Source organism: Sylvia atricapilla, chromosome 4 (genome assembly GCF_009819655.1).
Source record: "Sylvia atricapilla isolate bSylAtr1 chromosome 4, bSylAtr1.pri, whole genome shotgun sequence".
Taxonomy (NCBI): domain Eukaryota; kingdom Metazoa; phylum Chordata; class Aves; order Passeriformes; family Sylviidae; genus Sylvia; species Sylvia atricapilla.
Window position 1 is genome coordinate 42,570,068 of NC_089143.1, and position 26,931 is coordinate 42,596,998.

A 26,931-nucleotide genomic window follows, 5' to 3' on the forward strand; every position below is an offset into this window, starting at 1 on the left:
GTCTTTTCTAAGCATGTATCCTTTTTGTCGTGGAAATATTACTGTGGTCAGAATAGGATTTCATATGGAAAATAACAATTTTTAATGCTGTTGAGCCAGCCGGTAGGATGAGGGTTATAAGAAATTCTGAATAATGCCATCTGGAGCTCCTGAAGTCTGCCTCAGAAGTATTTGGCAGTTGACTTCATCAGGTCATTATGTCATTTTCAGATCAGTAGAGTGGAAGAAAATTGGGATTCTTCCAAAATTCTGTCTTTCGATTTGGAAACAGTATTTCTGTGTGTTGCAGGGTGGTTTTTTTCCCCAAAAAGTAGTAAAGTAGGATAAAACTGTCAGATGTGCCTGCCTGCCACTCTGGTAGAAGCTTGGCAAATATTAAAAGATGGATTTTTAAATTTCCCCCCCTCCTTGGACATGGTGACATGCACAATAAATTACGGTATTTGAAAGTGGAACACCATCTGAACATACTGTCAAAAAAGTTTTAGTGTAAATCTGTCACTGGCTTTGGTAATTTAGCAACAAGATTACAAGAAGAGATGGTGACTGTTCCCTTCCCTTTCCCTTAACAAACTTGCATGGGATTTAGGAAACTGATCAGTTGCTAGCCTGAAGGGATTTTCCCAGGATTTTCAAACAATCTCTGGTTTCCCATGAGGAAGGTGGCCCTTTGATGCTGCTAGAAGTGTGCAATGCTGGCCTTCAGTTGAAGGAGAAGCCCAAAGTTGGCTGCGCAGTGGTGCAATCTGTGCCTCCCTTGGCAAGCTCTAGGCAGTGCCCTCCCCATGGGAAAGAACTCTTCCCAACACTCTGCTCTTCAGCCTGCTGCTCAGCTTGGGTGTACTGGGGACTGTGGGCATTGCAGTGCTAAAACCTTCTTTAGCAGGTGGGCAGTGCCAGAGTGCTTGTTGCAGGTTTTCACCACAGTGTTAGCTCATTTTACCCCGTTTCTGATGCGCCTGGAGTCCCTGTGGGCAGGGAGCTGCTCTGTCCTGCTCACCAGGGAGCTGAGGCACACTCAGGAATCGCAGAATGGGTTGGCTGATGCTGGATCCAAAGCAGAACAATACTACAGGGCTTGGAGCTAGAGCTTGTTTATAATCAATCCCTGGTTCAAAGAACAAGTCATCTTTTTTTCCTTTGGTTTTTTTCTTTTTTCTTCTCTTATATATTTAGGGTACTTTTGAACTTGTGCTTTTTGTGACTTGAAAGCTTGAAAGAGATGAATTACTCCAGTATGCTTACTCTTGGAAGCTTCAGCTGCTGCAGAGTGAATGCCAGCCTGCCTGCTGATGGGCACATCTGTTATATTTTATCTGTTTTGTAATCCAAATCTTTCTGAGACCATTTCTGTCCATATACAGTCAATCCAGTTGCGCCATTAGCATTTGACTACAGATGGCAAGTGTGCTCATAATAATGTTCCTGACTGCAACTTGGATTTTGTGAGACAAAGGTTGGCTCTTGCCATTTGTGAGCCTTGCAAACACAGAACTATTCAATTTTGTTAGACTTAGGCCAGGCTTTGGGTAGATGTAGTCTGAAAAAGTAGTTTTACTCTGAAGACCTTTTTTTCTCTGAAGATGCTGCTAGTTCAGACTGTCTGATATTCCTGAGGAGTACATCCCACTGGATTTAATCGTTATGAAGAATGTGTTGGTCTGAGAGTAATTCCCAGGGAGATGGCAGAATCTGGCTGCATCAGTGAGACCTTGGTGAAAGTTGTGAGAGGGACTACAGAAATTGGAGACCTCAAAAGTAGTAGAGAGAATAAATATTTAGACTGGAAAAGCTCTCAGATATTTTAAACAGACTTTTTTAAAAAAAGTGTATTTATATAATGCAGCTATCAAAAATTATGCATTTTTTACCTATAGTCTGACAGAAAATTCGGTAACAGCAGATTGTTACAATCCTGCCAAATTACCCTTGTTAGAGCATAGGAACAACACCAATGCAGTACAGGATGTAAGTATCCTAAAATTAATCTTTAAATTTTAGGAGTTTTTCTTCTGGGAGTTATTTAAATAACAAACAAACAAAAAAAAACCCTAACAAAACCCAAAAAGCACAAGCAATCTCATTATCTGATAGTAACGCAGCCAAAAGAAAATGACATTTGCTGTATAAAGTATCTACTGAGAGCAATTTGTCACTAGCAGCAGCCATTAGTTAACACTGTAAGTGCCACTATGATTCTGGCTAAATAGCAGTTGTTGAGTTTTGTTTAAATACTGTAGCAGTAATTATACTGATGTATATTACAAGCTTCAGCATAAAAGTGACTGATTATATGCCTTTTATAGAGGAGATGAAAAGTGAAAACATAGTAGTTAATTATGACTTTTCATGGCTTGCACAGCTGTATTAGGAGAATGAAGACAGCTGCAAGAATAAGCTGCAAGAATAGTTCGTTTAACTTGCCTGCTTCCTAACTACACACATGTCCTTCTGGAGGGAGGCACCTGGTATGGAAATATTTCATCTTTGGGTCTGTATAAAAAGCCCTCCCAGAACCTTCTTGGTGGCTGCAGAAGCACCCAGAGAGTGCTAATTTAAATTAAGAAATATTAAACACCTGTACACTTGCATGTGTGGAGTAATCCTCCATCCTGGTATTTCCAAGTCCCAGAAATATTTGGTTTCACTGCATTTAAGACTTACCAGTGACAAGGGTGGTTATGTAGGAGAAGAGAAGGTGAACTTGCAGGAAAAATACCTAAAAATACCTTTTTGAAACAAAGACGCAGTGAATAAACTTGAAATGTTATTGTTTTATGAGCCATAATTTGAAGTTGTTTGCCTTTGAAGGCAAAGTCTTTTTGATCTATATTCTGCTGTTGAATAGATTTTTATCTTTCAAGAGAGATGAAAGTAGCTTAAATGAATCTGCTAAAACAATGGAAAGCTACTTGAGGGAGGTCTTATTTCGGAAAATGGTTATTCTGCCAAAAGGGGCGTAGTAGAACTCTCTTCTTGTCTGTGTAATTTGATTAAATAAAAAAAAAACCTTTAACTTCTGTTCTTAAATGAGAATATCTGTGTTTTCCATGGTTTCTTCCTATGTATGAAACTTAATTTGCACATATAAGTGGAAAACAGAAAATTAGTTTCAAGCCTAAATTTTAAAGCTGTGGCCGTACAAACCAGAAATGTTTCAACTTGTTAAAATTGTTAATTACTGATTAAAATATTTGCTCTTATTTTCTTATTCATTTGATGGGAAAGGAAGAATAAAAAGTGTTTGGAGAAAATATTTTCTGAGGTTTTTTTCCCATAAGAGAAAACAGGAACTTTTTTTTCAAACTGATTTTTTTTTTCATTCTGTTCACTACACATTTTCTAAAATTGAAAGGAGAGGTAAATCATAAACAATAAATAAGGAGGAATGGTAAAGTTTAATCTCTGTTAAGTAAGAAATTTAAACTCCTGCATTTGGAGAGGGAAGTGGAAAGTATGTGTAATGGGATATGAAAGAGTATAATTCAGGGAGGCAAAAGGCCTTTTATTAGAAATTCATGTATTGAAGAGTTTCACCCCTACTGTCAGTGGCCACTGCTGCAGTTCATACTGAATTATGTCTTGTAAAAATGAAAATGTCTCTAAAATACCAAGAACCAAAAAGTGTAGGATAATATGGAATTAAATTGCAAATTGATTTTCCCAGTTCAAACTGGTGAACAATCATGAATTTTTATGAATGTTATGTTATAGTTTCACACTTCTACTTTTTTTTTTTTTTTTTCTGAATACAGTAGTCAGTAAACCATTGTTCCACACACTAAGGAGGTGGCCATTTTGATAATCTCCCCAACATTTCAATGTTGTTCAGTATAATAATAGTAATCCTGTCTATAACCAACCATGTTATCAGTCAGTACTCATTAAGCAGTGTCCAGTTTTGTTGCTGCAGTGATAAAATTGAGAACCCTCCTTATCCATGAAATTGTTTTCTGATTGGAATACCTTTGCAATCTACTGTTGCAAACCCAAACAAATGCAGTAGAATTATGATCTGACAGAGGAAAAAAAATAACTTGAGAGAGATTATATCTGTGGTTTTCTTGCACAGAACTACTGCTTGGCAACGTGTGGAAATGGGAAAGGTGGTTTGTATGTGTTTGGTGCCCTGGTTGTTTCACTGTCAGGGTAATGCTGTTACACTGCTCTCTCTATTGTTATACACATTGTTCATCTTTATTCAGTTTCGTTTTTCTTAGGTCCCCACTATTCAGGAGATAGTAACTATCAAAGTTTTCTTTAATGCACTGTCTGATCTTTGTCACTCATGTAGGAGAAGGATACAGCAGGACTGCATTTGTGGAAAAGCTTTCGAGAGTTTGTTCCTGTAATCTTAGACCGGTTCTGAGGATTAAGAACTTCTCTGTTAGCCTCACACAGGGCAACTGGTTTGCTGTTCCTGGAATTTGTGCTCCCTCCTTTATTATTCAGCTGTGTCAGGCTATGCTGCGTATTTATGCTAAAATTCTGCAAAACCACTCTGCATTAAACAATGGGAGTTGGTGATACAGAGTTGGGCAGCTAGCTGCTTTGTTATTCACAGTCCCTGCATGATACTTCACTCAGAATTTCATCTGGGGGCTAAATGTGCCACAGGCAGATAGGTGGTCCTTCCTGAGCTGTTTAGACAGAACTGTGTGCTTTTCTCATGCTACAGAGTACATATACACAGGCATCACCACAAACATGATTATTTAGAATTGTGCATAGGGTGTTTTTGTGTGTGTGTGTGTGTGTATGCATGGATAAACAAAAGTAATATGTCTCACTTTGGCCAAAGTATTTTATTGGGTTCTGCGTAGTAAATGGCAGAAAGTATTTCCTGGTTGCTTTCTCTTCTTTCCTTGTTAAAGAAGCCAGTCCTGGGAAACAGTCTGGCAGATGACTAACAATTAAAGTTGCTTTATCCTTTTTCGTTATGTTTCCCCATGCATCCATAAAAATGGAGATTCTCCATAGCCCTTCTTTTGTTGCTGATATATTTGCAAGTATACAAACACTAATATTTGATAACTTTACATTGGACTTCACAAATCTGATATTTATGTGAGATTAAAATAAATTTCATCAATGTTCTCTTCTTTCCTTTTTTCCCCCATCTAAACTGTATTTAATATGGTGTTATTCTATGCATGAATTAGCACTGGATTTTTATGTTTTTTTTTTTGTTTTGTTTTTATGCTGTGATTGATCAGTATTTCCTTCCTTATTTAATTTACCTAAAAAGTGTGTTATGAATAGAAACAACATGATTCTGTGTTAAAGCAACAGAATGGGAAAAAAATTAGAGCTTTAATTTGCCTTAATGAACTAGGACTGCAGATTTAGAAAGAACTTGGCCAAACCTTGAAAGTGAACATGTAATCAGGTTTTATGTAGTGCTGTTATGTACCTGTGGATGAAAATAAATAAATAAAGTGGGAGGAATAGTGAGTATATAGGGGGAGAAAAAGCACAAAAATTATACACAAAGTAGTATATTTTGTCCTTGAATGAATAGGTTGATAAGCCAACTGGTATTCAGCTTTAAGAACTGAGTTTGAGTGAGGGTTCTTTTTGACTTCAGTTAACAAGGCATAGCAGCTGACTTAATTTTTTTTCCAGGGAACTGATCTCACAGACATTGAGTGTATAAGCGTTTTCTGTATATGAGTAAAAGTACTGGAGGCTTAAATAGAAGCACATATTTGCAGCTGTTTTACATAACATCTGGATTTCATCCACATTACCAGCTGTAATGTACATGGAATAAAAGAGGGAAAGAGAAGAAGAGAAGGATTCCAGTAGATTGTGTCATCAAATGACTATGACTAATTTAAACATTTAGGTATTAAAGTGGTACACTACTCTGAATTTAAAAGGGAAAAAGAAAAAAAATTACCTGCTTTCACTCATCAATAATGGTAGTAATAAATGACAGTGATAAAGGAGGATGAAATGAAGTTGTGGTGTCCTCATGTTAAGATAGTACTAAAATCTAGACATTAATGATGAACTGTTTAGTGCACTTAAAGAAAATAGAAAAGCTGTTTTCTTTAGCTTTGGAGGTCATTAAATGTTTTCAGGTTTGTTTTATTTTTTTTTTCTTTGACTTAAGATAAATTCCATTGTACTAAAGGTGTAAGATTTTATTATGTTAACAATATAAGACTGGTCTTCCAGCCCAGACTGGTTGGTAATATGAGCTGGGTGAAAAGATAATTACATGCTCGGCTGGAAAAGGGGATGGGATTCTCATCATCTTTCAGGATTTATCTCCATGAGTGGACAGGCACAGTAAGTATTTATCAATAGTTGTTCCTTTTCATTTATAATTGATATTTCAACTCCTACTTTTTCGCAATGATATACAATTATTTTGGCTTGTAACCAGAATTTGAATAAATATTATTAAAGAGAAATTTATAACACAAAAGGAGGTGGCTTTTGCTTTTCTCTTCATACAGTAACTGTAAAAGCTTTAGGGAATGAATTAAGTCCTTGGGATATTTAATTGGGAAATGCTGATAAGTACTGATGTTGCTCAAAGTTTATGTGACACTCGTTTTTAGTAGCACTAACAAAAAAAAAGTTGTCCTGTGAAGGGAATTATTAGAATTGAAAACAAGAACACCTATAACTAAATGGCTTCAGTGAGACCCAGAATATTGTCTTCATGAATGTCTTTGGGCTAAGCTGTGAGTAGATACCCAGATTTGGCAACTTCTGATCCCTAGTCATCGCATTCTGCACCAGGCATTAGCGCTTGAGGGGTATGTGCTGGGGAATGCTCTGTGTCTCCGTGGGAAGGAGGGTGGTTTTGTTATCAGCTTGAATTTTAACAGCAGTCACAAGGAAAGAAGTGGTTTTGCAAATGGATAAAGTGGGTTTACTGTCGTCTGCAGGATGTACCAGAAAACAGAATGAAAACTCAGTCTTCCAGCTGTTGGGGGTTAGAGGGAGTTGTATATGAAGAATTGCCAAAGTAAAGAACGAAACTGTGCTTCTAGCCCCTTTATTAATCTGTATGATTTTTACTTTACAAAGGTTACTTTGTTTCAGTTGGGCTTTTGCCTAACATTTTCCTAGACCAGTCTCTAGAAGTAGGGAGGGTAATAAGCAACACTGGACAAAGTGCAAATACAGACCCTTGTGGAAACTTCCAGTCCTTGTGGAATGTCTCCTAAACAAACCGTTATCAGTACAGCAAATGTCTTGTGTGCCCTAATACATCTTCATTCTTCCATCTGTTCTCTCACAGTTAAGTACCATCCTTTTAGTACATGAGATAATTACATTGTGGAAAACTGCACCCAGAGCAGCTGAAACACTGAGCTCACGAGAATGAATTTCTGTGTCCAGGAGGGGCTCTGTTAACTCCAGCCAGCAAATGTAAAGGCATTGCTTTCTACCAGTGTGTGAAAAGGAAGATATTGACCAGAATATTAGTGGCTCTCTGGGGTGCATAGGTGGTGTTGTTAAGAGTTGGGAACTGCCTTAAAGCCAGAATTCCCCTGGAGTGCAGCTGATGCCAGGCTTGATTCCAGTAAGGATGGCAGAGAAAGCAGCAGGAGCTGTCCCGGGGCTGGCCTCGCCTCCCGTGTCCCGCTGTGGGGATCCTCACAGCTGCTGGAAGCTGTGGTAGAATAATGGAGCAAATGGGAAATCCAGCTTGTGGAAGGAGAAGGGAGCAATTTCTGTTCTCTTGATGTATGGAATCACTCAAGCTGCTGGTAGTGAGAATTTTCCCCATTCTTTTTGTTGCTCTTAAAGTCTGTTTAACATCTCTCAAAATCTCTCTGTGTATTTTTGACCTTTCCATACCAAGATTGGTTGGTTCTGATCCGAGGACATCCTTGGGTTGTAATTTGAAAAATCCTTGGAACTGTGCTAGTCTGAGTCTGGCACATTTTTAATTTCTACACTTAATTGCTTTTTCTGCTAGTAATGATTCTAATGATATGGACTTGTTTTAATACAACTGTTGGCCTCATGTATGCCTCTGATATTTGATATATTTCACATCCATCCCTTCTGAAGTGGGCGCAAAGACTTTCATCTTTATTAGTATTAGGCCTGCAGCTTCAAAGATAGCAGAAACAGTTTCTACTCTCCTCTTCCAATTTGGTACAACAGAAATATACCAGAGGCAAATGTATATTCCCATGAGCTGAGAGTATTAGCCTTCATCAGATTTGGCTGATTTCAAAATGAGATGATGACTTATTTTGTTGTTACTTCTTTTAATTATTTTCTCACTTTCCCTTGTGCTATGAACTCCCTGGGTCTTACAAGTAGATTTGATGTTAGTTCCAGAAGTGCATTTAGAAGTAATTAGACATACCATAAAAAATTAAAAGATTAGAATGAGATCTCCATCCAAGAAAATTTTTCTTTTGTAAATGGTAGTGTGAAATCTGTAAAGACATCACAGAGCTACTTCTGCTGAACTGTGAAGTAACAAATAGTATTAAATGATAGAAGAATTTATATTTTTTCACCAGTTCTTCAGTAAATGCCTGTATATGGATGCATGTGGTTTGTCTTTGCAGCAATGCAACTCATAATCCATCCTACTCTTCATCTAAGAATTTTTAAATATTCTAGGTAAAAAGTTCTGTGCATAGGTATTTTTTTAAATAATAATTAAAGCCAACAGTTCTTTGTATTGTGTGTATCCTGCTAGTAGTCTAAAAAGAATTAGTCTAATTACTTTTAATAGAGTGAGCTTTATTTCTCTTCAAAATAGATAAAATAATGAATTTGAAACCAGAATAAACGTAATACCCTATGAAGGAATGTATTTCTCTTAGCAAGTCTGTATTTGTTAGATTTAAAAGAAAACACATATTTTAAAGTGAGGTTTTTAGTGCTCATTGTCCAGCACTGTTCTTTGAACAGTAACACCTCAACTTAAAGGTTATTTTAAAAACTTTTCTCATGGCAGAGAATCTACTACACTTGCAGTGAAATCTGCTGTTTCACTTACATTCAGTTCTACGCAAATAGGTGATACAATGAAATACCAATCCTCTTCTTTCTGCTTCTTCTGAAGGCCTATATCTAAGGGAGGTGAACTTGAGACATCTCTGGATTAAAAAAAAAATTCCCTTCCTTTTTTGAGCATCCTAAAAAAAATTGTATATGATGTCCATATTTTAAAAGAGTCTTAGGGGATAATGTTCCTAAGAAGCAGACTTCATTCAGAGACTACAAGTCCAAATTGTGTTAAGTGCAACCAGCAAGACATAATCCATTACTTCCTTCAAATCCAGTCAGTGAGGAAGGAGTCCTAAATAAGTGAAATCAACAATCATCAAGACAGATTTGCCAGTGTGATAGTGAAACTTGTCTGCTTTTACAGAAGACCTGAAATATTTAAAACATTTTAATATATTGTTTTTTAAAACTCTGAAACAACCAGGAACTGAAACAACTGAAACAAGACCACCCTCACCCCCCCAAACCCTAAACATTCTCAGCTGATTTTGATTCAGAACTCTTTGGTTCTTATTCAGCTTCATAGTGGAGGTAGTCAACATTTGGCATCTGGATCTTCATTTTTCTTTATAGCAGTGATGCTTTGATGTGCAGATAATACTTCACCTGTGGCATATTATAATCTTAACTTCAAGCCTTCAATTTCAAACAAAACATCTGCCACTTTGGACCTTTCTACTTATTTTTTTTTAATTGTGCAAGATTTTAATGAAATAGACTTCTGCTAAGGTGCCTAGAAATAAGAAGAAATTATTAACATGGCTTAAATTTTCAGTAAGCTATTAATTAACAGTCTTCAGATTCGTTGTAAGCATTCTGCATGTATAGAATTCTTTTTCATGCAATGTGATGGTGAACTGAGTAAACAACATTATGGACCATCAAAGTTTGTAGACACTGATATTGCTAGAATTCTGCAGAGGGAAACTGATTAGATATGAGAAATATTTACTTTCTTCTTCAGCCACCGTGTGTAATATATATCTGTGTTTTAGTTATTGCAGAGCATTTATCACCAAGTGATTCAGACATCCTGTTAATTGCTGTGCTGGATTAGATTATGCATGTATTAATTGTTTTGTTCCTTCTAATTTACGTGAAGGCATGAGCTCAAGGGCTTGATATTCCTATCTTGTTTGTTTTGCAATTGAATTACTAGCTTCACCTATTAGTGTTGAAGCTGTTGATAAAGGCCTTCTCTTGGGGATGCATTGGAAATCTTAGGCATAAAATTATAAATGAAGTGTGCATGCAGATGTGAATCTTTATAAAAGCTGTTCTCTTTCATATTCATTTCACTTTCTGCTATGCCCTGGAAAAATGCAGTGCCTTGATATAAAGCACAACTTCATTTAATTGAAATTACTATGGTTTTCTTATATTTTAAAATCTATATAACTCTTTACAATTACAGCATGGGAATTTACACTTGAGTCAGTCTGTAGTGACTCCAAATGTAACTAGAAGAAAATTCTTTCTATTTAACTTCTCTTTGGTAGATAGAGTTCTAGCATTTAATTTCCTTTTTGTCATGAGACTCATGTGATGTGATGTGAACTTTGAATTCAACTTGTCCAAACTGCTCTTAAAAATGCAGTTCTGTGCCTGTGAAATTAATAGTTCTACCTTTCTCCCCAAGGAGTTCAAATGATAATACAAATTAAGCCAAAACTGGCATCCAAAACCCCTTCCAAAATGTGAGTGAAGGGACTGGAAAGTGGTTTTCATCAAGTATCCTAACTTAGTTTACTGTTCACCTAGAATAAGTTATCAGGAATGCAGGTCTTATTTATTGGTTTCCTTCACACATCACTTTTTGTTCTACCATTGACTCTTAAGGTAAAGCCTTTTTGTCCGGACTGAAGCCAATCCACTCGGGCAGTCTTTGAGTTTCCCTGCTGAGGGTCTGCTTTCCTTTTATACTGTCTTCATGTTCTCCAGAACTGCAAGGGCACTGCAACCAAAATGCATTTTAAGCATTGATTTCCCCCAACCCTCCCATATGCCCATATGTCTGTGCTTTCCAAAGAATTTGAAGAATACTGAAATGGTAGTATGGATGGTTTGGCAAGGGTTTAAGTTTCTAGAAAAGTAAAGTGGGAGATCTGGCTTCATTCTGATGCTGAGGACAAGACTGTTGTGGAAAGCAGCATATTACTTGTGCTGGATTTCAGAATGAGCAGTGCTGATTGAGCAAATTTTGTTGGAGGAGTATAGCTCTGTACAGCACTGCCAAGGCCCTTGGGGAGATCACAGAAAGTTTTAAAAGTTTTAAAGTTTTAGAACTTCTGGTTTTAAAAAAGGTTGACAAATGGGAAACTTACCTGAAATGAGGGATATTGGAGTGACTTAGGAGTTTCAAATGTCACTTTCCATATCATAACTATGAAGCTTTTTTCAGATGAACCTATACACAGTTTTTTGCTATTGGATTAAACATAACTTTCTGAGAAGATTTTTATATTATAAACAGCAGAAAAAAAAAAAAACAAAAAACCAGTAAATCATCTAGTGATAAAAGTTTGAGCATATTGTAAAAAAAAATCCCAAATTATTTGTGCAAAAATAAAATCATAAGTTAACATGGAAAATAAGGTGAGCGTTGGAAGCTCTGGGGAATGAAGCCTAACTCAGTGTATCAATAGGTTTCTGAAGACTGAAGCATTGCCTATAACCTTTTCAATGGCATAAATTGTGACTAATGGTGCTTGGGCCCTGCTGTCAGTCTTCCTCAAAGACACCTGCTATACTAGATTAGCAAAAGGGTCTTTTGGAAGTGTTTTTACATAAAATACCATGTGCAGTATGCCAGCCTGTGGGATACAGGTCTCTTATGGATGCTCCATTATGCCTTTATGGTCTTTGGAAAAATACAAAGTTCATAGGAAAAGAAGGATAAATTGTTTACAAATGTGATATTACTGTTCATCTGACTTCCCTGAAGAGTAAGGACTGAATGATCAGTTAGGCTCATACCACTTGCAATTACCTAAAATGGAAAGTGGTTTGTTTATTTAGAGAGAATGGCAGGAGTTCACTCTCTGAAGCTAGAAAATTTCTCTGTTTTGAGAAAATTCTCATCAGATTGTCTAAATATCAGATTCTTGTTATTGTGATCTGTCTGTAAAAACAGATCCTGCTTTTCTCCTATGCGTGAGTTCAGTAGCCAGCAGGATCAGAGATGCATGATAACAGAGTTGTAAAAAGTATTATTTCTCCATATAGTGTTTTTATACTGTACAAAACTCTCTCATTTTGTCCTTGCAGAACAGACTGTCTGCTGTAGCTGGATTTGTGCTTCCTTTCTAAATTTTTTCTACACATGCAAATACTGTTAAGTGTTGCATGATTTAACCTTCCATTCAAAGATATTAGAAATTAATCTTTCAAATTTGTTTTTGTACTGAGTTCTGTCTGCCTGAAAGTCTTCCAGTTCAATAACAGTTGCATTGCATTTGTCTCTGCAGATCTGTATTGATAGTGCATGGTTGCTTCCTGCAAAATCATCTTCTAGAAATAAAATGTTGATAAGGTGAAGATATCATATTATTCTAGAAGCTTTGTTTTAAGAGGCTAACGCCAGCTAAAATATTTTTTTGCTTAAGTAGACATTAAATGTAATGTTTTTATGTCTCTGAATTTGGAAGTATAGTGTAGTCCAGTTCAGGAAATACATAAAGAGATAATTTCTTTATATTTTCTTTGTTTCGCTTGCCTTTTTAACACAAGAATATACCGGAGGTGCATATTGCGTGTATATGAGCTAAACCTGGGATTGCTTTCAGCTGGTTTATGGAGTTTTCAGTAGCAATGTCACTTCTGTACTAAGAGTTTTGCTTAGGACTGTCTGCATTTTTGACAGTGAACTGAATGCCACATTCTTCATTCTTACAGTTATTCTTGCTGTGTAGGTAAAACTAGCCTTACACGTGCTACATTCCTGCCTTCCATTGTAGTGCACAAACCCTTCAGTCTCTGGTTTCCTTTTATGTCCCCTCATATAGGACTTCATCACTGTAGTTTTCTGACTAACTGTGTTTGCAGTAATACTTTTCAAAATGGTCTTGGGCAGCACATTTTTTTCAGAACCTAGAATGTGACTGATGATCCTCATAAGTGTTTGAATTGCTATTTTTATGACATACTCTACTGTGTAAAGAATTAAAAAATAAAATCCATACAAATAGCAAAACAATGCAAATGGCAAACCAAAGCATTTCAGGTCTGGTGTTTCTAAAGACTAGGGTGGTAGTTTGATTTTTTTTTTTTTTCCTTCTTTCCACCTCTTGAAACATGATCAGTCTGGGGTTATTTTTTTCATTCTGAATAATACCTAAAATGAGAGAGAGCTGTTTAACACATCCCGTATCCATAGAGTCTATTTATTCAGACTGAATTCCACATGGACCATGGATAATCTTTTTCCCAAATGTTTACTAGTATCTGCTCTTAACAAGTGCTGCACAATATAAACTGAAGGCACCATAAAGAAAAGGGGCATAATAAAATTTAGCCTTGCTTTTCAGCAAAGTCTGACTTAAGATCAAGAAGTGCAAGTTTCAAATGATTTGGATTTTAAAGAATTTTTTCTATAAAGGGCATGAATCACATGAATTTAAAAGCATGTGAAGAGCCATAGCTAGCATTAGGAAATAAGCTGCAAGTAGGTTTTAATATATGGCATTGAAACTAATGCTTTTAACAGAGATGAAAGGAAATCCAGGTTCATTTCACTGTTTTGTTGAAGTTATCTTCTTGCACTTGTAACCACTCTGTGCCATGCACAGTCTGGAAAGTCAGGGTAATACTGCTCTGTTTCCCTGTCCCTTCCTATCTTGGCTGGTATGTACAGCTTTTCAAGACAGACTGACTGATACTGTGTGGGCATGTGTGTGGTCTCCAGTACTAACAAAGCTAATTTTGGATGTAGCTTCTAAGTGCTGTTGTAATAAAATTGGAAACAAATTGGTAGTGCTGGGCTTGAACATTTATATGTGATGATTTCTACATTCACTTGAGTTTCTGTTGCTGCCGTAGATACTATTTATAGTTGTACTTCCTGTTGATGTTTGTTTACATTTCAGAATTAAGTTATGTTTCTCAAAACTTTTCTAAATCAGTTCCCATAGGAAAAAAGAAACAATTACTTTTAGTAACAGAATTGGAAAGATTACAGATTTGAAAGCACTAATATTTCTTCACCCAAACCTCCCAAACACGTAAGACTTTAAAAATACTTTTTTTTTTTTTTCTTCTTTATAAAGTAAATAAATAACTTTGTTATCTCTTAGTAGATATAAATATCTCCAGCTGGGCAAACCTTTTCCTGGTAAACTGTTTGCATTTGCTTCCTGGTCCCTCTCAGCATTAAATGTTCTGCATGTCTTTTCTACTGAGATTTTTCATGTAGAGCAAGTTGTACTTTTCCAAGGAGACTTGCAACTAATTTAATCATGTGTTTCTTAAAACCTGGGTGAGTAGCTTTCAAAAGCCTTTCCCTTCCTGAGTTTTGTTATCATTCAGGACCACGTTTTTACTTGTTCATTAGTAAAGATTGAACCTGGTGTTCTAGCCTTCCACAAGACGAAAATGGAAAATGGAATCCATCACTGTATACTGTTATGCTTTGCTTCAGCTTCAACAGTTTTCAATTGAAATCATTTTGCATAGACGGACTTTTGGGTGGATATTACTTAAAATGCTTCCCCCTTCAGCAGGGGAAGAGGAAATAGGAAACAGAAAACATAAAAAATATTATGTGGCAGATTGATGGTCTGGAAGATAGCAGAAAAGAAAAAATATTGAGTGGCCTTATTGCAAGAAGATTTCATGAAGAGCTCATGTGTTGATTAGTGAAGGGCAGGTATTTAGGCTGATTACATTTGTTGTCCTCCCTGCATTCTGTTGATCATGCAGCTGTCTACTGTCTGCCAGTCCTTGCAATGGTAGGGGGAGTGATCTACTCAGAATGATGGGGTTTACCTTGTTTTCCTCTCCTCTCTGCCTCTCTCTCTTTTCCACTGTTTCTCCATCTATTTTGTTGTGGCTTTGTTTTTGTCATCACATTTTCAGGTACTGCTTTGGCATTCAGAGACCATACCAAAAATGTAAATGAATTGTAAATCATTTGAAAGTAAAAAAAAGAGAAAAAAAATAGGAATGGAATTAACTATAATATAGTGCCTTTAAACTTCTAAAACCCTTTCTGCTGGACATTTGATATCTTTTCCTCTTTATAGCTTTGCACCTACAGAAAAGATTGTAATTCTGGATATTAATTTGATAAATATATTAATAGCATTAGTTCTAGGAAGAGGTCAGAATTTTCTTTCCTTAAGTGATGCCTCTTCTGTCTGAGATGACTCTGGTCAGAGGACAGAGACAGGAAGAAATACTTGACTAGAGACTGTATGTTATGTGATTGTTACTTACTGTATAATAATTTCATTATGAAAAATCACTGAAACAAGAAAAAATAAAAAAAGAAAAATATCAAAAGGATGAGCTTGGTATTAATTTTTTTCAATAAAAGAAAAGAAGGATGTTGCTATAATAACTTCAACTGCTAATTTTTGTATTACAGAGTACTTTGTTAGTTTTTGAGTGACTGGAACATGTATTTGTCTAATGAATATGCAATGTACTAATAATCCTATTTTTTCAGTATAAAGAAAGCAGATCATATTATTATCAGTCCATTATAAAATAATTCTGACAGGTTTATGTATTTAGCATAGATGGAACTCCTTTCGTATTCAAGTCAGAGGGGCTTTAATATCAATTCCAATGTAGTCAGGACTTTACCTGTGGACACTGGAATAAATGCTTATTGAAACACTCAAGAATAATTAGATCTTTGAGCATGTGATAACAGCAAAAAGTTACTTCATCTAACTTTTAGCAAAAGGAATTCTTTATCTTGGCTAAAATGCAGTATTTATCTAGTTTTAAAAGATATTGAAAAGTTCAGGACCAAGACTGCCTTCCAAAAGAATTTGTTCTGAAAACAGATCTCTATAGATGTTACTTGTAATGCAAGAAGATTTACAATGCAGGGAGAAAAAAACAACCAGCCAACCAACCAACCAACCAAGAAACAAAAACTACCAAAAAATCCCACCAAAAAGCACCTCTGTTTAATTGCCATATTCTTTTTTGAGCAGAAGCCAGAGTACTAGGCAAAGTGCTGGCAGAATACTTGAAGGTTATAAAATATGAGCTTGTAAAGTAAAAGTATAAATTCATTTTTGTTTCTTGATGCAATTTGGAATGAAAAAAGGGTTTTTACTTTTGATTAGTCATTATTATTTTCTGCAGGACATTAAGTCACATAGCTGTGTGGAAACTTTATGAAATCTGTTACTTACTGCAGTTCAATGCTCTGTCGCCCATTGATGTCTTCCCCCCTCCACCCCTCTGTCCTCCCTTTCTTTTTCTTCCTTTTGTCCTTCCCTGTTGGGCCAGCTGCCAAACCTGAGGGTTCCTGAAGATCAATTAGAAAACTTTTTCTTCTCTGCTCACTTCATCTATGTTCAGTCCTTAACATAATGTGAAAGGCAGAAAGACCTTTAGCCAGCAGTCAAATAGTGTATGATAGTCAGTGCCTAAGGTAACAGTACAAGCTTCAACTCAGAATAGTAACTGAAGAAAAAAGGAACAGATTAAATTGTAGGGTTTTAAAAGAACTAAGACAGTTCTTCTATACATTCATCTTGAGTTATGTGAACTAGAATTTTTTCACATGTCTTTCCAAGTGTGTGACTTAAGTATGTGTCAGAGGGAGGAGTAATGTAAACAAAATGTAATATTTATCTTACACGTTCCTACTTTGTTACTTTGTATCCATATGATACTTTATAAATTGTATTTCTTGCATTTTCTTATTTGGGGTAGTATGTAAGTGTGCAAATTAGCAGATTTCTAGTTAGAGGTTAAATTTATCATGCTGTGATGTTGACAGATCACATGTGTATATTGTGTGTGTGTGTACTATGGGTAGTGCTCATCTGTCTTTCTAATTTCTTGCTAATACTTGAAGAATCATGTCAAGACCTAAAATAGGGAGCTGTGTCATAGAAGCCAAGAGAAAATGGAAAATCCACAGGAGATCTGTCTCAAGAAATGTGTCCCAGAAAAGCTGCAGATCATAATGCTTAGGGGAAGCTTTCTTGGGGGATACAGAAAGTCAGTATTAAGTTTTCTTTTTCTTAGTACTGGAAAAGTTGATGATGAAAGCAAGTATGTGAGCTTCAAAAACATTTCTTGTGTAACTTGAGGCAAAAGTTTGGGAAGAATAGACTGCTTGCTTAGTTAGGTTGAAAATTGGCTGGATGGCCAGGCTTGAAGGCTCAGCTAGCTGGTGGCAGGTAGTGATGGACAGTGAGGAGTCTGGGCTTGTTTCGTCTGAGGAAGAGAAGGCTGTGAGGCAGCCACAGCAGGCCCCCAATGGCCTGAAGAGCAGTTGCAAGGGATGGACAAGTTAAACTCTTCCTGGTAGGAGGTACAGAGTGTAACACCAGAAAAAATCTTGAAAAAAACCCAAACAGAACAAACACCAAAAACAAACAACCAACCCAAACAAAAACAAAAAACCCAACACAAACCAAACCCCCCCTTCCCCACAAAAACACCCAAAACAAATAAACAAAAGAGCCCCACAAAACCAACAAAATAATCATGGCAAAAAATTTCAGCTTGAGAGGATCAAATTTAACATTAGGAAAAAAACATCTTACCTAGAGAGGTTGTGCAGCAATGGAACAAGTTATCCCTAGGCACTGTGGAGTTTCCATCTGTGAGGGGCTTTGAGCATTGTCTAGAAAATGCCAACACTCCAATGACTGTGCTGCTCTGGTGTGAGCAGGAGGTGGGATTGGAGCTCTCCAGACATCTCTGCAGTGTTTGAATGACTTTGAGTGGCTTTGCCCTGATAGCCATTTTATGTGCAAACAATATAGAACAGAGGTATTTGTCTTCAGTTTTCTGCACGTAACTGATGATTTTCCAGTTTTTCTTTTGTGCCTGGCAAAAAGAGTTAAATTTCTTTTGACTGTTGTATTCAGATAATATCTAAGAAGTGCCTGAAGGCAACTGAATCAGAGACAGGACAGAAAGAGGTACTCCTCTATGGCTTGAGTTACTGCTTTTGAAAGGAGGCTTACTGCTTCTTGAAAGTCTGGTGAAAGAGGAAAAAATAGCATGTTATGTTACATTTCAAAGAATTTTTTTTACAAAGTCTTGGTTGCTGTAGAGATGGGTGTGTTGTAAAAATTATATGGGAATGCTGTCCGGAAATCCTTTCAATTAATTAAAAAAACCTGTTTCCCTCCCAAGTTCTATGGTAAAGATTGAGTAGTTACTGGTATCTTTTGTTTCTCTGTTTTAAAACAGAAAATTCACAAGCTGCAACATTGCTGTATATCTGAAAAATTCCTAATGTTTATTGGTAAATATTTGGTGTTCAGACTTTATTTATGTTTGAATTTGGCTTTATTTTTTTTAAGCAGTCTAGCCACACATTAGCAAATGTTCTTTCTGAAGGCCTAAAAATTGTTTTTTATAATTTAGGGCTATCAGATGACATTACCCAAATTATATATATTAAGACTGTATGATTAGCAATACTGTTGTCCTTGTTGTAGAAAAATTGTAGTTTTCACAAAATTATTTAAAAACTACTTTTTCCAGTACTGTGTGACCTTTTAAGTGAATCAGTGCTGAGGTCATTATTCCACCTATCGTGATCCTCTCTTCTCCTGCAGTTCACCTTCTGTCTCCTGAGATACAGGCAATTTGTCTGAGTTTTAACCATGACCCTTGCTAAAATGTAGAGATTACAATGTACTAAGAAAGAGGTATTTGCTATATTTAAAAAGTGTCAGCGCTGATCTTTGTGAAATGTGTTGTGCCCATGGGGGAAGAGCCTTACTTTGAAGTAGGCAGGAATGAGCTTGTCTAGTCAGTGGGTTTAATTTCAGTTTACAGTGGCATCTACTGATCTGTTTGGTGATACTGTGGTTTTTCATCTGCATTACTACATTGGTGGATGGGTTAGGCACTGCCATGCTCTCAGAATGCCTGGAATCTTGTAATTTTGAGGGGCAGACTTTCTGCACTGATGGATATACAAATCTGGTGATAGCATCTTGTACCACATCAAAGACAGCTGCGGCGACTCGTTCTTCAACTTCAGGCTATGTTAATTGTGTGCCATCTTTTCCTAATAAGTGTTGTATCTCTAGGTCAGCTCAGGGATTTTTCCTGTCTAGTTTGATTCATTTCCAGGACCTTCTCCTGAAGATTATCTCAGTTGCTCATGGTCTGCTGAAGCTCTTTACTGAAGATGCAAATGCATTGTTTTGGTCCTTGTCTGTCCCCATTTTCCTGGTAGTCTCCTGGCTGAGGTGGCGCCTTGTCTACCTCAGTCCTCGCCTAAACTGATACTTCAGAGTTTTTCAATGCTGTTTGTACAGTAATAAGTCTTTTCTACTTTTTTCTGACAGTGGAGGGACATCAGGATGAGGGTAGGGAGGACGGTTGTTCATAGAAAGGCAGACAACCCACAGCAGCTATGTATATAGATTTGGAGTTCTACAGCTGACTGCTGTAAATCAGTGAGCCTGTTACTGCCTTTTTAGTGTAACTTAGACTGATTTATACCTAAAATAAAGCCAGGAATTGCAAAGTCATTCCACAAAGAACAAAAATTATAGTCTCATCTTAGCCATGCACAGACAGCTGTGCTTTACACACAGTCTACTCAAAAGCAATTTTCAGACTATGTATAACTCAGTAGAAAAGTAGCCTTTTTCAGTAGAAAAAGGCTAGAGTTTTGAGGTACACTGGGACAAATTTTGTCGAACAGATAAAAAGGAATATTGCAGCTTATCTGAAGAGAAATAACAAGCTTCATTCTCCAGTGACAGCAATTACTTGCCTTTGTAGTCATGCAAAATAATTCTTCTGTAAGAGAATAAATTCCACTGTGCAAAAGCAAATATTTGAAATGGAGCAAGTGGTGTGTGGGGGAATTTGATATGTTGGTGTAACATTGTTGTGTGTAAAGCAAATAGATATTTTTTCATGACAAATGGGGGGAACTTGAAGGTACTGGAGATGCAGTTCACTAAATAAATAGATATCTCTTCATTCCTTTTCCCCTTTTTATTGACTTCTCTTTTGATATACCTGGACTATTCACAGTCCTTACTTGCAGTTATTATCAGTGCCCTGATGATGTGAAAGGAAACACTTTTTAATATGTTGTGAAATATATCATGGTTTGTAATGCTGTTTGTGTTTTTAAAGACAAAGCATGCCACTAAGTATAGTGTCATCAGATATCACACTTTGGCATGTTTATCTGAAATCCTGGTCCTTCAGATGCTTTGGAAACAGCACTCTGGTGCACTAATCTCTGGGAAAGTAATTTTTATTATTGTTGGCTCCTGTTTGTAGCATGCAGCTCTCAGCTGACAGACTGTACATTATAAAAAAATGTTTGTGACTCAGCTAACAAAAACCCAATGAAGTATCTAAATTAGGAATTCTGGTTTCATGCCTTTTTTTTCTTATTACTGCATACTGTCCTCCCTTACTGCAGTCAGTCCTTTGCAAGTGTGTGTGGATGTTGGCAAGACCACACTACATTAGTTAGATATAAGCAACCATTCTACTTAAAAGAAAATTTACCATTTTCATACTACAAGTAGAAGGCACAAGTCCAGAAGAATAAAAGGCAAAAGTTTGTCAGACTTTAAATTATATTTAAGTATAGATTGATTCTTTAAAAATAGCAATGCAGTGTTCTGTGGCTTCTTTTCTTGCACTACGTTCATTTAGCTGTCAACCTTTATATATGGCTATATTAAGGTACAATTGCAGTGTGTATTTTCATAATAGGCTGAAGTATGTATGTCTTTTATAAATTCAAATGAATGTTCATCAGCATGCTTCCTGTAAAGAAAAGTCAGAAAAATAAGGTAAAATATCTAACTGAAAAAAAATTAATAGCTGAAAAGTAATACAAAATCTCCAGTATAAAACTAGAACCTTATTTCATTACAAAATTTATTAATAGCTACCTCTGAGAATTTCTATAATTTACTGAATGAAATATCAATCTGACAATATACAGGTTTTAGGAAAACTCTTGTGCTATTGTTATTGTGTGGCCTTTTCAAGCAGAAATTCTTGCCAGATGAAGAAAAGCAAACAAAACAAAAGCATCTTTGCATATCTGTGCATACTATACTAACACATGGGAAAAGGAGAAGGAATGAGCATTGATGCCTCTCTTTTCTGTCCTTCCTGTAGGTGTGCAGGACCCTCACCATGAGAAGATAATTACTGTGACTACTAATGGGAGTATTCACAGCCCCAAGTTTCCACACACATACCCACGCAACACTGTGCTGGTGTGGAGATTAGTAGCACTTGATGAAAACGTATGGATACAACTTACTTTTGATGAAAGATTTGGGCTTGAAGACCCAGAGGATGATATTTGCAAGTAAGTTACTTAGGGAATTCTGAAAGGAGGTGATTGGAGATAAAGAAAGAAGTATTGCTTGAGTTTTGCAAAAATCGACACTTGCATGTAGATTTATTTATAAAATGAATATTTTCGAGTATGGGTTTATGATTTTATTCTATAATGATAGAGGAAGTTTCATGCTTGCAAGCTCTGGGGTGCTTCTATTTTTACTTCTGCTACTTTTTACTTCGGTATGTAGGCCATATATATATTACAACACAAAAATATTATATATTTAATCTCCCTCTGAAGTAAAAGTTTTGACATCTGGGAAAATATTCTTGACAGAATGTTAGAATTATGAATGTCTAATTTTTACAGAGTAAATTTTGGTAAGTTACCTGAAGCAGAATTCAGGTCATGACACAAAGTACTACACCGCTGTTTAAGACACCTCCACACACTACTCTACAATATTTTAATGGCCTTGAATTGTCATGTTATATATGAAAAACAGCACTTAAAGTACTGCATTAATGGACATTCTTCAGTGGTACTGGTTTTTCCCTGACTTCAGTAAGTATCTGCATGCTCGGTCACTGGCAAAGGTTTCCATAGGACTTGTGGAATATGTTTCCTTCCTACCCCTCAGCCGAAGGGTTCGTAATTTGGGAGAGAAACAGTCGTGACATAACAGGCATCAGCACAGACGTAGTTCTGAAGCAAGCCGTGTGATTGATAAAGTTTTGGATGTTTTGTGAGGCAGTAGGATTGGCATATACATTTCCTGTGGGAGGGTGAAAGAGGAGAGATCCTAAGCGCTTGTATCCTGTATCTGTCTGTCTTCGCAGAAACACATCGTAAAAAGTCCTGATGTGTGAATAGCAGTACATTGTCTGGACTCTTCAGTAAATTAGGTAGCAGAAAAATATGTCATTTAAATGGCTTATTCTTCTTTGATGCATTCCTGGAGGCATACTTTACACAAGACTTTTGTTTCAAGTAATTTGTTTTGTTTTGTTTTGTTTTGTTTTGTTTTGTTTTTCTGGTGGGTGTGGTGCTTTTTTGGTTTTTTTGTTTTTGTTTTTTTGGGGGGTTTTTTTCCATCATATACACATTTGACTTGATTCTTGCTTTAAGTTTTTCTAATTAACTGTTATTCCATTGGTTTTACATCTTGTATCAACTTTTGATAAGAAATTTGTATTTTTTAGAGGTTATTTTTTTACTTATCCTTGATTTCAGAGTAGTAGATGTTTATAACAGATAGATAAATATCTTCCTTTCATAGTTCTAAAGGAAGTAATTACCAAGGTCATATCAGTACTATACTAATGACTATAAACATATGTTTGCTTGAATGAGTGCAATCCCTTTGCACAATAAGTCTTCAAGTAAAAACTTTGCTTGCTTTTTCTTTTCTTTGCATATGGCAGAGTGAAGTGGCAAGTGAAAGAAAATCCAGGTAGGGTGACTCATTCGTCCACTTGCAAAAAGAGAAATAAGATAAGTCAAAATGATTTATACTATTATAACTAGAATATAATAGTTTTATACTATTATAACTAGTATCTTAATTGGAGTACATTTACTTTAAGTAAACAATGTGCTAAATAGAAAAGGACTGACAAATTAAGAAACAGCAATAAGTCACTCATAATCTTCACTCAGTTATAATCATATCATACTCGTATTTGTGCAGGGATACCAGGAAGTTGTCTGATTGCAATTCCTGATGTGTCCTACTGAGAAAATGCTAGGCTTTTTGGCTTGGAAGATTAAAAAGAGAGTTATATTTCTCTCTGAAAAAAGATTTGTATTTTTGATTTTAACCAGGATTCTTCTAGGATTCCTCTGAAGTTTAATTTCAGTAGCAAGTTCAGTAAAGGAAGAGAAATTGCACCTTTTTTGATGTAAAGGGAGTATAAATAACTAACAAATTGAGGAAATCACTAAAAAAATGACAGTAAATATGTAAAATAATTCTACACAAATCAAGTAAGTAACTAGTTACCTGAGTAATATCTCTTTATGAGTTATGTTTTATTTCTTTCCTCTTAGAGTTCCTAATAAAATTATATATTGTTCTTGCAATACTTCCTGTAGAAAAACTTAAGGGTTTTTTATTGACTGCATCCCACAGTATTTATTACTATACTGTGTTTCTGCCATCTTGAAACACACAAATCAGTGTTGATGATGTAGAGTTCTCAACGATTTCTCCGAAAACAAATTTATATGACAAAGGACGCAATGAAACATCACATGAAGTTTAATCTGTTATTATTCTATGCCTTTAGCTCTGACATACAACTGAAACTAAGTAAAAACTGCAGCCGGGAAACATTAGACTTTCAATGTAGTGTACAGTGTGTATCAGGATATTATTTTCTCCCTTCTGTGGTGTATGAGACAACCTCTTACCTTATGTGTTACCTGCTGTGGTCATTGTGGTCACGGTTTTCAGTCTACTTGTTTCTTAAGGTGCTCATTCTGGGTAATGCCAGAACTTTCTCCACCATCTCTGTAGTGCCCTGTGGTGTCAGCTCATAGGGCCAGTGAGAGAATATTCTGGAGTACATCAGCTTAAAATGATTAGATAATTAATTTTAAATCTCATAGGAATTCAAATATTGCTGATACTTTGGAGGAAAATAAAACTCAAACATATCCATTTCTACGAGTGTTTTTTGTTTAACATAGTTCTATAACAGGAATATAATGGTACTGGTAACTAATAAATGTCATAGATGTATCCTGAAGCCATTGCAAATTTTTTTCCTATATCTGACCTCCACAGTCGGATTTTTCAAAGTCAGTTCTGACATTTCATGCTATTCAGTGAAATCTTTTCATCTAGAGCAAATATCACATTTTACAGATATTTTGCAGGTACCAGTCTAGCCTCTACTTCAAATATTTTCCGAAATGCAAATCAAAATGATCCTGTATGGGTTGGTTTTTTGGTTGTGTGGGTTTTTTTTGTTTGTTTTTGGGTTTTTTTTCTGCACTTGGTTTTTACTTGTCATTCAACTTACAGTATTTACTTATGTAGCAAATTTGCATTACAACAAATTCTGTGTTTAAGGCCAGCCCTTCTGGCTCAGCCTCACCTGGAATAGTATTAACGTGCATGTTCTCCTAATTCTCAACAGTCTTAAGCATGATTGCTGTATAAGTTTAAATTACAGGGATTTTTGAATAAAATTCTTGTATTTTACCTGTATTTAACCAGGCAATTTTTATCCTGGTTTTACAATGGTAATGTACTTGAAATTCATGCCCACCATTTTTGCATTCCTTCAAAGATAGTAATTTTTTGGTTTTGTTTTTGTTTATTTTTTTTTGCAATAGTTCTACTTCATCTGCACTTTATCCTTCCTATGGACAAGATGTTAAGAATCCCACTGGGTCCTTTCCAAAAGTGAACACAAACTCCACTTTATTTGGAAACTAGATCCATGCATATGTCTAGAAGAGATTTAGGTTATTTGGTTGACAGTAGGGATATATAAATCTCTGCAATATTACAGTAATTTCAGTTTCATACACTTTGTTTGATTTCAGTCGTGACTTGCAAAAGAAAAATGTTACAAGAAAAAAAAATCCCCCTTCAAACCAACCAAACAAAAAGAAGTATGTAACTCTTGGGTGTTTTGTGCAGTACTGTTTACGTGGTAGAAGTGACAGTGAATTTCTAGCAGAGGCATTGTGAATCTGAATTATGCCTACCCTTTCTGATTAAATAAAAATGCAGTTTTTCTGCTGTTGATATGGTAGCTGGTATGACAGGTCATTATTTTCATGATGCTAGCTCCTCAATCCTGTTTTAATCATAAAGCCATTAGACTTCTGTGCCAGACAGCTTCTATTGCTAGGGAGCTGCCATAACTCTTCTTGACCAAAAGCTGACTTTTGCTCGGCTGTTGCTTGTTGTTCAAATTTGTTGCTTTCTGTCGATAAGAACATGAAGTGATAACAGCTTTATGATGAACTCCTCTGTGACAGGAAGACATAGATTTAGCTTTCTTCCAACAAGAGCATAGATGTTGCAGTTGCCCTTGAAAGAAAGTCTGATGATGTGAATTGGTTTTTCATTAGAGCATTAGAATGTAAAGCAGAAACAAGAAAGTGAAAGGAGAGAATCTTTCTTCCTTCAGGAGCATGCATCAAACTTGCTCCCTGTAGTAGCTCTAGTTGTTCATCTGAGTAGTGGTTGCAGCTGTTCTTTCTAATCTTCTGATGATTACAGTCTGACTTTTATTATATATAATAAAACACAGAAATGTGTCACAAATCCAAAGTGCAATTACTGTAGATAAGGTGGTAAGGATAAAATACATGACTAAAAAAGGCTGTGGAAATAACTGATAGTAGAATAATAAATACCATTTTACCAACATCATCATATTAGGTTGGTTGCACTAATTTCCAACTCTCTTTAGCCCTCTAAAAATTTAAATTATCAACTATAGTTAGTTAGTTAGTTTTGGGGGAGGAGGGAGGCTTTTAGCAGCTGCAGGTGTGAAAGTGTTCATTTACGTATATAAGTAAAGCATTAACCTATAATGTTTTGAAAGAAATTTAAAAACTTGTCTACTTGATATGTGTAATTTGTAGAACTTTTTCCTGCTGAAAATTAGTTAAGCTGAAAGCAGCCACCACTGCTAACACAGGGCAAAATCTGTGCAGCTTGTTTTTCCCCTTCCTGTCAAACTCAATACTTAATTTTTAATCCTGGAAATGTTTTTCCTCTGAGGATTCTTAGGATGATGTTTTATTATTCAGTGCCACATATATTAAATTCACTACTTCCCCTTTTCATGTTTCCTTAGGCTACTTTCCTTCACTGCATATCTGTTGTGGCTGAGCTATTGCCTTCTATTCATGGAACATCAGGATTCTGTGGTAGAAGCTATAATCCAAACTGCTTCAACAGTCATTTGTGTTCCTAATGAATGTATTGTTAGGAAATTGTTGATAAAAATTAAAGACTTAGAAGATTTGCCTTAGTTTGACAACACTAAGGTGTATTAAAGAGAAAATATACAGACACTGTCTTTCATCTGTGGCTATGAAGAAGGAAAATATTTGCTTAGCAGTCTTTTTTCACTGTTTTTGCATAATTTGTTTCAAATGGGTGCTAGACAGTGATAATTTATAGTAAACACAATAAAAAGACTAAACATTTTGTTACATAAATTTCCAGAGACCTTTTGTGTAATATAAGACATGAGTTACTTGCACCATGTGGAGCTTTCTTTCCTGTTACTATTACAAATCTGAATGTCTAGTATGTGGAGTAAAATATGAAGGCATAACTGTGACTCTAATGCCTCAGTAAAAAAGTCAACAGAAATTTTGCTTCTGTTTTGCTCCATTTTATGGAAGCATCTTGCAACATCAAGACAGTGCATGCACAAAGGGATAATGTCAGCATAATTTTCTTCTATTCA

General features: G+C 35.9%; 1 protein-coding gene across 1 annotated transcript in view; it reads left to right on the forward strand.

The window, feature by feature from the left end:
* Window positions 1–26,931, forward strand: part of PDGFC (platelet derived growth factor C) — a 122,531-nt gene that overhangs the window by 48,925 nt on the left and 46,675 nt on the right. The window contains exon 2 of the mRNA XM_066317666.1: window positions 21,316–21,511. Coding sequence (XP_066173763.1) covers window positions 21,316–21,511 — 196 coding nt within the window. The remainder of the gene's footprint in view (window positions 1–21,315; window positions 21,512–26,931) is intronic.